This window comes from Olea europaea, chromosome 12 (genome assembly GCF_002742605.1).
Source record: "Olea europaea var. sylvestris chromosome 12, O_europaea_v1, whole genome shotgun sequence".
Taxonomy (NCBI): domain Eukaryota; kingdom Viridiplantae; phylum Streptophyta; class Magnoliopsida; order Lamiales; family Oleaceae; genus Olea; species Olea europaea.
The window spans coordinates 28,363,813-28,375,435 of NC_036248.1; the positions used below are offsets into that span (position 1 = coordinate 28,363,813).

Here is an 11,623-nt window from a genome sequence, read left to right on the forward strand (position 1 = left end):
TGAATCTAGATTAATGTGAATATTAATTAATTGAGAATTAAAAACACAAATTTCGTATACGACAATAATTATATAGTATTTATTACGTATCGAAAAATGAAAAGTAAGGTAGTATTGATATAATTGAATTGTGAAATCGTCCAAAAAATTATTCTCTCTCAAAAAATGATTTTCCCTTGGTGTGATATATATATAAAATCTTGAAAAACAAGCTGGGTTTCTTTCGTAAAATCAAATACATGAACATAAACAAAGATTCATCTTGTTTGAAAATTTCAAACTAATTTTGCAAAAACTCAAATAAAATATTGACAACCATATTCCTAAGAATAATTAATTTATAAATCAATTTCTCATTGCATGCCACTTTATTCAAACATTCAAAAAACAATTAACATGCAAAAATTGAATTAGCCTTTTCTTCATCAAAATATATTTTTCAATAGTAATTTGATCTCATTTTAATTATATATTTTTCAAGAAAAAATATTACAAATAAATTTAAATTTTTTCCTTATTTTTTATTCACGTTATCCATCATAACAAAACAATTACAAAATGCATTTAAAAAAAGGGGGCGCGGGGGTTAAAACAAGATTGAATAATCCCTTAAATAATTAAAAATTATACCATGATGACGTGCTATGTTTGATCAATTTTGTTCCCGGTCAACAAAAACTGCCACCTTGTCGTTTTCATTTTTTGTTGGCTTACATGAGTCTCTCTCCCTAGACATAAATAATTTCACTTAAAGTCACTTAAGTTTAAGAAATATTTCAAACTTGTCATTAAAATATTTTTACGACTCATTTAGTCACCAATTAATCGATATGTTAACCTAATTAACTCATATTCGGCGTAGGAGTTGTTAACATGGACTAACAACTTTCAAATGATCGCTTCCTTTTCACTTGGTCTTCCGTTATATCTTTGTTGAGATATTTTTACTTTTTATTAATGATGAATATAGAGTAAGATGAATTCGAGGTTTAACATTTAGGATCCATTTGATTGCGAAGGTCGAAAAGACAAACCAATTTCATATAAGTTGAAAAAAGAAAAAAATTACCAAAATCATACGAATTCGATTTCCACTCAATTGGTCAAAAACATGTTTTAAGTATTTGTTTAGTGAAATTCGAAATTCTTTTCCACTTTTGTAACAAACAGTCAAAGTAAAAAAAATTCCTCATATGTGACATTTTTCATGGAATTTAGTGCAATCAAATTGACCCTTACTATTTTACTTTGAAAATATGTAATTTTACAATATGGATGTAGCGATTATTAGATGAATTCGAGGTTTAACAGGTAAGTTTGGTATCGATGTTAAAAGGATTAATCAATTATGCTACATTATGTAACTTTACTAGACTAAATTGATCGCAAAAATACTTTAATAACATTTAAAACTTCATTTGGACTTTAATGACTACTCGAAAATAAACTTTTTAATAAGATTTAAAATTTCATTTGGACTTTAATGACTATTTGGAACGAGACTTTCCTCTCTCGTACGATACAGACACATTCACATATATATACACAGCTCGTTCGTTGGAAGGACGCTTTGAATTGGTACTCGTCTTGGAACTGATCGTACGTATTTTAATTTAGTATAATCTGTAGTCGCAATAATAAAATGTATGCTGCGAAAATCCAATCTCCAATAAATTATTTCCTGTAAGTTTCTCTATCTTAAATTCTTGAATTTTCTATGTTCTCTGGTTGTTTATGTTGAAAATTTGTACCCTGAAATGGAATAATTTGTTAGGAGTTTTACTAGGTCGTATTTGTGTTTGATTTCTCCTCTTCTTTAAGAATCTTTATGGTCAAGTTTATTAGGTGGCAAAAGGCAGATTTTTCTGAATGGTAGTTATTATTATATATATGTTTGAAGACTAGTCATGAAATTGATTGTTTATAAGGGCTTTCCTTGAAGAATCCTCATGTGGGTGTCTCTGAAATTTGTTAAATTTGATCATTTTGTGCCTGGATTTCATTTTTAGTTTTTATGCTAATATGGGTATCTTGGAAATTTCAGTTTCGATGTTTAGAATAGTCCTGAAATATGTTTGATTGATTTTTACAGAGTTGAAGTTTAACTGTTGAGATGTTAGGGGAAGAGAATAAAGATAGGCCCGTCAGAGGGAGTTGGAAAACATACTCACGGTCGGTTTCGTGGAGTGATGGATCACCTAGAAAGACGAATTCTAGGCCACAATGGAACAGCAAGGCTCGGGCTTGTTTGCCGCCCCTTCAGCCTCTTTCGGTTACTAGACCTAGCGGGGAGGAATGGCCGAGGGCTGGCTCAGATGATATTGGCATATGGGCGAACCCCCCTACTACTCCTGGTGCACGGCTTGGATCATTGACGCCTCGTGGAAATTCAAATTCCAAACAACCTCCCAGAGAATTTGAGTTCAAGAAAGATAAGCTTGCATTCTTTGATAAGGAGTGCTCAAGAATTTTGGATCACGTATATTTAGGAAGTGATGCTGTTGCAAAGAATCGTGAAATTTTAAGGAAGAATGAAATAACCCATGTGCTGAACTGTGTTGGGTTTGTTTGCCCTGAATATTTCAAGAATGACCTTGTTTACAAGACACTTTGGCTGCAGGATAGCCCATCTGAGGATATCACGAGCATTTTCTATGATGTTTTTGATTATTTTGAAGATGTTAGAGAACAAGGTGGGCGAGTCCTTGTTCACTGTTTCCAAGGGGTGTCTCGGTCGTCCTCTTTGGTTATTGCTTATCTTATGTGGAAAGAGGGGCAGAGCTTTGAGGATGCATTCCAGCATGTTAAAGCAGCACGAGGAGTAACTAACCCAAATTTGGGATTTGCCTGTCAACTTTTGCAGTGCCAGAAGCGGGTACACGCCTTGCCTCCAAGCCCATCTTCGGTGCTTCGTATGTATCGAATGGCACCTCATTCCCCATATGATCCCCTTCATCTTGTTCCGAAAATGTTGAGTGAACCCGGGTCAGAAAGACTTGATTCTCGTGGAGCTTTCATTGTTCACGTTCCTTCCGCAATATTCATCTGGATAGGGAAGAATTGCTTCAAAGTGATGTCGGATAAAGCGATGTCAGCTGCATCTCAAGTTATCCGTTATGAAAAGGCCTGGGGTCCAGTTATAACCGTCAACGAAGATGAAGAAACATCTGAATTCTGGGCTGCTCTTGGCTTGAAAAAACAGTTAGCAGATGGTTGTGACAGAGAGATAACAGACAGAGTTGGGCTTGCAGTTTGTCCATCCATCTGTCAAAGGAAAGTTGTTGAGTATGATCAAGATTTTGGAATTTTTCACAAAGCACTATCCGGTGGAATTGTTCCACCTTTTCCCTTATCGGGAAGTGGATCCGAGACATGCATACCTGCTAGAGAAAATGGTTGGAGCAGATTGAGAAGAAAGTTGACCAGTGGTGTTATGAAAGAACTTGTTGCGTCGTCTAAATTGAATTGCAATTTGACTCAAGCAAGTGATGAAGCAGATATAATAGATACTTGTAAAGAAGTTCTGTTGCCTTCTAGTCCTCAGTGCAATTCACCCGATTCCTTTGCTTCGTACAAAACTGAAAGCCCTGTTGCACTAATGGAGAAAGTGGAATACTCGGTTCCCCTTACTGATACTGTACTGTCACCATCACCTTCGCTCAGTTCATTGGATTCTTTTAGTTCTTATCTTGTGAGTAAACCGAAGTCCAGATCAACATCCCCATCACTTTCACCTTCAACCTCAGATTATTCAAGTTCATTTACCTTTTCACCCTCATCGTCTAACTGGTCAGACTTATCATATTTGTCAGCTCACCCTTCACCTTCTGGACTAGAGTTCAAAGATCCTGTTAAGAACGGTTCCTCAGAGGAAAGTGCATGTTTACCTCTTCGAGGATCTTCCCCTCTGCCGGAAGAAGCATTTTCCGCAACTCGTGCTTTGAGAGCAGCAAGTTTTTCGTTTAGAACGTCACCCTCCCTTGCGGAGCGCAGAGGAAGCAGTCCTCCTCCTCGGATGATGTTACCTTCAGTGGATGAGGCATCACATGCTTCAACCAATTCGATGAGCTTGTCATTTTACATAGAAGATGAAATTATGCAGGATATTGAATACAATAACTTTAAACATGAGAGATCTTTGGAGACAAATAGAGAAGACCCAGCATATGGTGCTCACAGCTATGCTGCTGACAATGATCCTTTTGAGTTTTGACGCAAACAGTGCTGGTGTTTTATACATTTTTTAAGGCACGATGAGCTGTGGAAAGGGCTCCGTTAGTCGTTTGATCAGTAATCATAGAAGATGCGAAGATAGCCGTGCCTAGCAGGAGATGGTTGGTCGTGCTTTTCTTACGGAGAATGGTTTAAGTTCAAACACTTCCATTCAGGTACTTGGATGCTATGGGCCCATTTGGCAGGACTTCTGCTATTGCTTCTAAAGAGCTTCCTGTGAAAGTTACTCTTGTAGCCAAACAATGCACTTCCAAAGAATTATCCAGACATGTTGAAAAATAGTTTTCTTGTTTTAGAAGCAACTTTTGACTTTTCAAAAGTACTGTCAAACAGGCCCTATATCATTTATATCTTGCATATGTTTACACTAGGGACAATCTATTGGAAGTTACTTTTACTTTTTATGTTCGGATATATAATGAGTTTTGTTAGAATTGAACTGTAAATTTTTTATCATTGTGAAACTTTTGGAAGATAATTAGTTTAGCAGCAGTTAGATAAAAGGCATCAGATTCTTGAACAAATTTCGGTTGTTCAAATATTTATGCTTTCTTGTTGCGTCAACGTCTGTATATTTATATTATTACTTACCATACGCTTCACTTTTTCTCGTGCATAATTGATAGATGAATAGATATCGTGCTGCCACAAGCATTGTCTTCTTTGTAAAGAATATTTGTGTGTTCGCCTGGTTGCATGCTTCTGTCTTATCTATATGTACATACATCCAGTACGAAGACTTGTTTCTAAGGGTGTTTAGAACTTGTGAAGGGCGCATTCGGCAGAATTCTGAATGGTCGAAAACTGTTTCTAAGGCTAAAAAGTTGCCTTAGAATAAGTTAATTATTTTCTGAAAGTATTTTGTCTGGTTAAAAGAGTTTTTAAGGGAAATTATATTCTACAAGAAGCAAAAATAGAAGTGCTACCAAATGAATCTTAAATTCTGTTCGGAATATGATTTCATCTTTACATAAATGATGGTTTCAATTTTGCAACACGATAAATTCTTGTAACAATGCTGCAGATAGTTAAAGAATGTGATGAAGATCCGTTTCAGCCCCTAGAGCATTTTGCTTTTGGATGGAATTGCAGTTATAGTTTGTTAAAGGTTGTGTGGAACAGCTCATTCATCTTGCTTTTTTTCTCGTTTCACAAGATAGACTAGACAATACTGCGTACGAAGCATACACTAAGAGCATTATAGAAAATAAGTTATAGGAATTACGAGAACAAAAGATTCCCAGAATAAATGAAATGTATACTAGGATCAAGATTCGGAAGGATAAACAGAATCCACAGACTCCACAGAGTCAATTCATGCCTCTATACAAGAGTCCCAGAATTAATGAAATGTATACTATTCTTCATCTTGTTCATCTAATTTTCTGTACACTCAGATTCAACACCCAAGGTATAGGGTTTTCAGTACAAATATAGAACATTATTTTATGGCATTTTGTCTTACCAACAATAATAATCGTATTCATGAATCCATTTTAAGAGCAAGGAAATAACAGCAGCTACTTAACATTAAGCACAATTAACATGTTTAGCCCATATCCTTCCTGGGAAAGGAAAATTGTTCGATAGATCGAAATTTCAAGTCTGGAGATGTTTAGCCCATAACATTCTTTACATATGCCAGAAGATCTACAAAAACTACATAAAAATTGAACCCGGAAGTTAAGCATGTGAAAAAGCTTAAAACTTCTCTCTTACTCAAATTCCCTTTTCTGATCTTAAAATAGCCATTGTAGGACCGAGTGCACTGCCTCTCAAAGCTTTATATGACCATGATTTCTTGCCTGAACTCTCTTTACTGCAACTATTTTCCTGCAATAGTTGCGCCTTCTTGGCATCCAGGGTCGCGCTTATTTCGTCCCATGCATTTACTCCGTTGTCTACAAATAAAAATAACATTTTCAAAATCCAAAAACGTAACCAGGAATTTTAGGCACTAGAGAAGCTATAATAGGCACCTATAGTGGGAGGAAGTGTTTGTTTACCACCGTGTAACTCTGCATGATCTACAAACAGCAAATACAATGGGGATGAGTGGAGATGAAATAAATGATCCAAACCAGACTTTAATTATTTTCAAGAATTGCCATTAAAAATGATATATACCTGGGACTGCAGCACGTAATTGTTTATCATTACTGCTAGGCAACTCAGGTTTTGCAGAATTTTCATTGCCTAAAGGACCATTCTCACAACTAGGGGATGTATTCCTCGGACCTGTGTTGCCTCCTTTGACGATGCGGATGTCAACAAGAGATGATAAATCAATCTGCATGGAGTGGATGGTAAATATTTGGTGATTGTTATCAATATGGGGAAGAAAATGCATAGACTTTAAAGAATGGTTAAAATGTGCACAACTTGCCTCCAGTGATCCGTCTTCATTGTATAGGGAGTTATCGGGTTGAGTGGCAGATTCGTCCTCATCTAACTTCTTGGAAACAACAGGATATTCTGGGACTGGCATCAGCATAGTTTGACGGGATTCAGTATCGACCCAGGATACTTTTCCAACCTATGTCAAAAGATATGTTAAGAAGGCTATTGTTGTTGTCCAGTTGTAAGCTATAATTAGAAGAATAAATCCTATTAGAGTGGAGCTATACCCGATATGATGAAAGCTCGGGGGTCCAGGACGAAGATAACTCCAGAATACGATATGCAATTAAGTCTCCTTCCTGCCAAAAATGATTACAACACAAATGATACATATGGAAGGGGCGAGTGTTTCCTGTTGCACTTGTGTCAGAAGCAAGACAAGCTGTCTGAAAGTTTGTTTGGCTAAGCTTCGAAAGAATTAGAAATTAATTTTAAGCTTCTTTTCTGCAAATACTTCAAAAGTCTCCTTCAACAATAACAAATTTTACTCTTCTAGAGTAAGTCTTAACTTCACAAAACTAACTTTAAAGCTTAGTAAAACATGCTCGTTGAATGTAGGGAGTCAAACATGCTCTTTGGCCTTTGCATAACCTTAGGAAGTCTCAAGGCGTGTATGCTGCTAAAAGATCTAGACAAAAAGCCCACTTCTCCCACCAACTTTCATTATAAAAGGAAACAAAAATGGTTCATAATAGAAAATCATGAATGTATGAAGAGAGAGACAAAAATCTACCTTAGGCACATCAACAAGGGGTGGAAGCTTATCAAAGTCAATTCCTTCATCTGATAGTTTATCTTTTGCATTACTCAATATTTCATACAAAGAATCTTTGTTATCATTTCTTGGGGTGAATGTATGTTTCTCCCTTCCCCATTTCTGGCCCTTTTTCTTGCTGGTAATTCCATTCCACTGATCCTGAAGAAAACAACTCAATATTCATCTAGAAGAATGATTGATGGCACTAATATGGATTAGAAATGTCAACAAACTGAAAAGCATTGAAGACAAAGGATGTAAGGCTCAAAAAAGAGATCATCCTCTGCACCAAGTATGTGTTGGCTAAGCTTAAAAAGTAAATGTTACTTTTAAGTGACTCCGTCTCCAATCACGTTCAAATATATTAAACTTCCATATTTACTTAAAGTGAACTTTTCAAGCTTAGCTAAACATGCTTGTTACTATTTAGTTGTTTTCCTTCAGAAAGTATACTAGAGAGAGAGAAATGGTACAAATAAATATGCATTGTGATTATTTATTTACTGCTGATATCAACATAGACTAATAAACTTGATGGCTTGTTTGATATTTATTAATGCCAGTCAGTAAGCAATTAAAAGATGCAATGGGTAGAAAACGGCACAGGCTTCACGACAATAACGTATGACCTGAGTTTTCACTTCCATTTTACACAAATTTGGGTATGATTGTAATCACCCTATATAATAGATTATATAAAAACGATGGATATATTTATGCTTACTTTATTTTAATCCCAAAGCTCAATTATTCAAGAAATGAATGGTGAGACAGTTATTGAATCAGTTTGATGTATTCTCAGTATCTCAGAAACCATGCATGCATCCCTTCTCTAAAGGGATGTGATTTTTAAATAGTTCCTTTCTGTATCTAACAGCATCTTAATTAAACCAAATATAGGTTAGTGCAAGATTATTCATCAACATAAGCTGATATATCCTCTTCATCAAAATAATTCTTCAAAATAACTGCAAAGAATGCAGCCATTTTGAACATAACCAACATCATAATGCATGCAATGAAGCTTACCATTGGTAATTGATTTTGTTCCACAGCATGCTCTGCATCAACCCAAAAATATTTCAAATGTTGAACTGTGAGATAATATGCCACACTATAATCATAAAATTGTTAAGAGAACAAGAGGGAGCATCTTTTACCAATTGCCAAAGGGAGTAAAAAACAAGATATTCAAGAACATAAATTGTAAAAGCATTCTATAATGATGATTATTTAAAAGAAATTGATAAAACTCTGTAATAGTGAACCTAGATGGCCTTCTTCCTGAATGGGATTTTCAAGAAATTTTTTGTGCTCATCCATGGACACAGGTAAAGGGTCCAGAATCTAAAAAATTGGGGACCAAACAAATCCAAATATGAAACTCAAATGAGACTTGTTCAAATTCAGATCAACTGGCCAAATTTGGGTAGATTATACCTCTATAAATCGGTGATCAAAATCACTTTAAACAAGATTCTCAACAATAACGATAGTAGATAGAAAACCACAAAGAGAGAGAGAGAGAGAGAGAGAGAGAGAGTTTGGACCTTTCTCCAAAGGTTCAAAGCGAATGTGTCCTGGCCTTACTACAATGGGAACAACTTCAGCCTCCTCACCAAGCTTAGTTGACCATTCAGATGTATTGCTCTTTTGATTTGGCTGTTCGTGCACTTCACCATTTTGAATTGGCTCTTCATGTACTTTTCCATTTTGATGTGGATGTTCGTGTAAATCAATTGTTTGAGTTTGGTGTTGACAATTTTCGTATGTTTTAGATGTGTTACTTCCAGACAATTGCTTCCAATGTAGCTACATATTTCAGGTTTCACATAAAAATTAATTATCCCCCGAATTGATTAAAGAAATGTTCTTAGGAAAACTTACCAGCCCCTTTGGTTGGTCATCCACCTCATTTCTTTCAGTTTCAGCTCGGTCCTTTCTCCAACTTCGCTGTAGATTTGAGGTAGTTAGTTCTGCACTAATATCAGATGTACATGGAATCAACAAAATGACAGCTATTTGAAAAATATGATCACTCACCTGTCCCTTTGATTGACAATCCACCTCATTTCTTTTAGCTTTACCTCGGCCTTTTTTCCTATTTTGCTGCAAAATTGAGGTAGTCAGTTTCCAACACAACTGGGATTGAGGGATTCTTTATTTGCATGATCTGATAACTTACAAGCCCCTCCAATTCACAAGCTTCATTTTCCTTCTGAATTTTTTTCATTTCCTTTTTCCATTTCCTCCGAGCATAGGTTCGTTTAGTACTTCTTGTAATCTGCAAATATGTAGGCAACACCTATTAAAACACTAGTTCAACCCTTGGAAAAGAGAGCAAGACAAAAAGCTAATATAGCAGCAGCAGAACACGTTACGCCTAATTGATAATATTCAACAGCATATAATGATACCACTGTAAGCCATCCTTGGAAACCTCGACTTCTACAACATAAATTTAAATTTTCAGAGCATCTCAGATTTCGAAGCTGATCAAAAATGGGCCATTAGAATAAAATAGAAGAATAATAGAAGTACGCGCTGATCAAAGTGGTACAAATGTTTCATGAAAAATACTAATTTCTTAATTAATACAAACTCCCAAACTGATGCAGTTTTGATATCAATTTTAACATATCAAACTCTTCAAAATCTCACAATAATGAAAACAGGTCATATATTGTAATAGAAAAGGCTGCCCCTTTTCGGTACTTGGCTTGCTAGGCAATAAAAACAGCAGTAACAAAAAAATATGTAAAAACACAGTCTACAACACGCAAGACCAATATATGTTACACAAAATGTAGTAACAATTGGAAAAACTAGTAAAGTTAGACCTTTTTAGGTTTCTCTGGTGCAAGGTCCGCTCCCTCAATCTCTTGTCCATTCTCCAGATGCATCTGACTCCTACAGATATCAGAGGCATAAGAAAGTTCAGAAGCCTACTAAACAAGACAATACATACGAAAAGATGTGTAAACTAATTTTGCATAACAATAAGATGACTACCAAAACCTGCTTAATTTACAGGTAAGATTTCATTGAATCCTTTCTCTCAAACTGCAGTTCTGAGGATTAATAGTAAAAATGATAAAGATGGACCCAATGTTGTATTGAAACAACCTTGGAGAAGAAAAAGGTATAGGGAATTATTACAAGGCCCTTCTGAAAAACTTCCTATCAAAAAGAAAATCCAATACTCTCTTCATCTCGAAATAAATGTCATCCTCTCCTTGCTATCTCGCGAAATAATGTCCCAATATACATATATTTGTGCATCTATGTACATATGAATGTATTTTGGAGTATATATATGAACATCTAATATTTTCTAATATTTCTATTGTCAAAATTATTTGTTGGGTGGGAAAGAGGCACCCTTGAAAGGACAAAGTCCAACCAACAAGCTCAATGCTACAGTTGTTTTAGTAGCAAGAGAAAAGAGTTCGATCTCAAATCAATCCTAGTTTTAGGTTCTCTCATGGATAAGAACAGTGGTCTACATAAGCAGCAAGGCTTCAATATCCATCATGAAAATCTCCGAGAGGATCTTTATTAGTCCCGTTGTCTTCATTTTTGATAGTCAATCCTCATTCTAGGAGTCTAACAAACTCTCCTTACTTGAAAAAAATAAAAATAAAGTGTGGAAATGACTCTCAAAAGGTAGAGCGCCAAATTCCCACTTTCCGTACAATATATTTAATACTTACTTTTACTATTTCACAACTTCGTATGTACCTCTTTGATTTATAAAGGAACACTTATCTTTGCATTATAGCAGCCTCTTTGAAACACAACTAAAGGCAAACCCTGAAACTAATTAGCGTTCCTACCTACTGCTACAAGTGGACAGAGAAATACAGGGGAAATGAAAAATAATATATAGGGAAGCTAGCTAGAAAAAATGCTAAATAAGTTGAGTCATAATTGTTTATGGAAAAAAAAAAGTGTAAAATATAGAATAAATATACAGAGTGGTGTTGGAATTGTATAAAATGTCTCGCTTTCTATTAATCCTAAAGTTCTTCAAAATGAGCACTGTTGGAGATGCTCTTAGGGTTGACAGAGTTAAGGCCGTTGCCACCCAAACTCAGAATTTTAAGGAGTTACTTCATCAAAAGTTGCTTTCCAACAGAGAATATGTTCCATGCCAAAATGATTAGGACTTTTGATATTTTAAATAAAAAAAAAAAAAAAAAAAAAAAAAAAAAAAAAAAGGGGGAAAAAAAA

General features: G+C 35.3%; 2 protein-coding genes across 6 annotated transcripts in view; one reads left to right on the forward strand and one right to left on the reverse strand.

The window, feature by feature from the left end:
- Positions 1-1,501: 1,501 nt before the first annotated feature.
- On the forward strand, positions 1,502-4,841 carry LOC111406307 (protein-tyrosine-phosphatase MKP1-like). 3 transcript variants are annotated; one of them, XM_023035690.1, is made up of 2 exons: positions 1,502-1,578; positions 2,093-4,841. In XM_023035690.1, exon 2 carries the CDS (start codon positions 2,114-2,116, stop codon positions 4,211-4,213), a length of 2,100 nt encoding a protein of 699 aa, XP_022891458.1. In that variant the 5' UTR covers positions 1,502-1,578; positions 2,093-2,113; the 3' UTR covers positions 4,214-4,841. The 3 variants fall into 3 exon arrangements, with proteins under 3 accessions (XP_022891458.1, XP_022891457.1, XP_022891456.1); XM_023035689.1 differs by having other exon boundaries at positions 1,503-1,599; XM_023035688.1 differs by having other exon boundaries at positions 1,509-1,683.
- Positions 4,842-5,741: 900 nt separating this feature from the next.
- The window catches only part of LOC111406308 (coilin), a 7,815-nt gene continuing 1,933 nt past the window's right edge, over positions 5,742-11,623 (reverse strand). For 2 of the 3 annotated variants that reach the window (XM_023035693.1, XM_023035692.1), the window contains exons 5-16: positions 10,231-10,300; positions 9,576-9,674; positions 9,434-9,499; positions 9,278-9,343; positions 8,941-9,202; positions 8,420-8,484; positions 7,367-7,549; positions 6,861-6,932; positions 6,620-6,769; positions 6,361-6,523; positions 6,213-6,260; positions 5,742-6,134 (exon numbers count right to left, since the gene is read on the reverse strand). In XM_023035693.1, coding sequence (XP_022891461.1) covers positions 5,953-6,134; positions 6,213-6,260; positions 6,361-6,523; positions 6,620-6,769; positions 6,861-6,932; positions 7,367-7,549; positions 8,420-8,484; positions 8,941-9,202; positions 9,278-9,343; positions 9,434-9,499; positions 9,576-9,674; positions 10,231-10,300 — 1,426 coding nt within the window. In that variant the 3' untranslated portion in view covers positions 5,742-5,952. The remainder of the gene's footprint in view (positions 6,135-6,212; positions 6,261-6,360; positions 6,524-6,619; positions 6,770-6,860; positions 6,933-7,366; positions 7,550-8,419; positions 8,485-8,940; positions 9,203-9,277; positions 9,344-9,433; positions 9,500-9,575; positions 9,675-10,230; positions 10,301-11,623) is intronic. The other variant, XM_023035694.1, reaches the window with a different exon arrangement.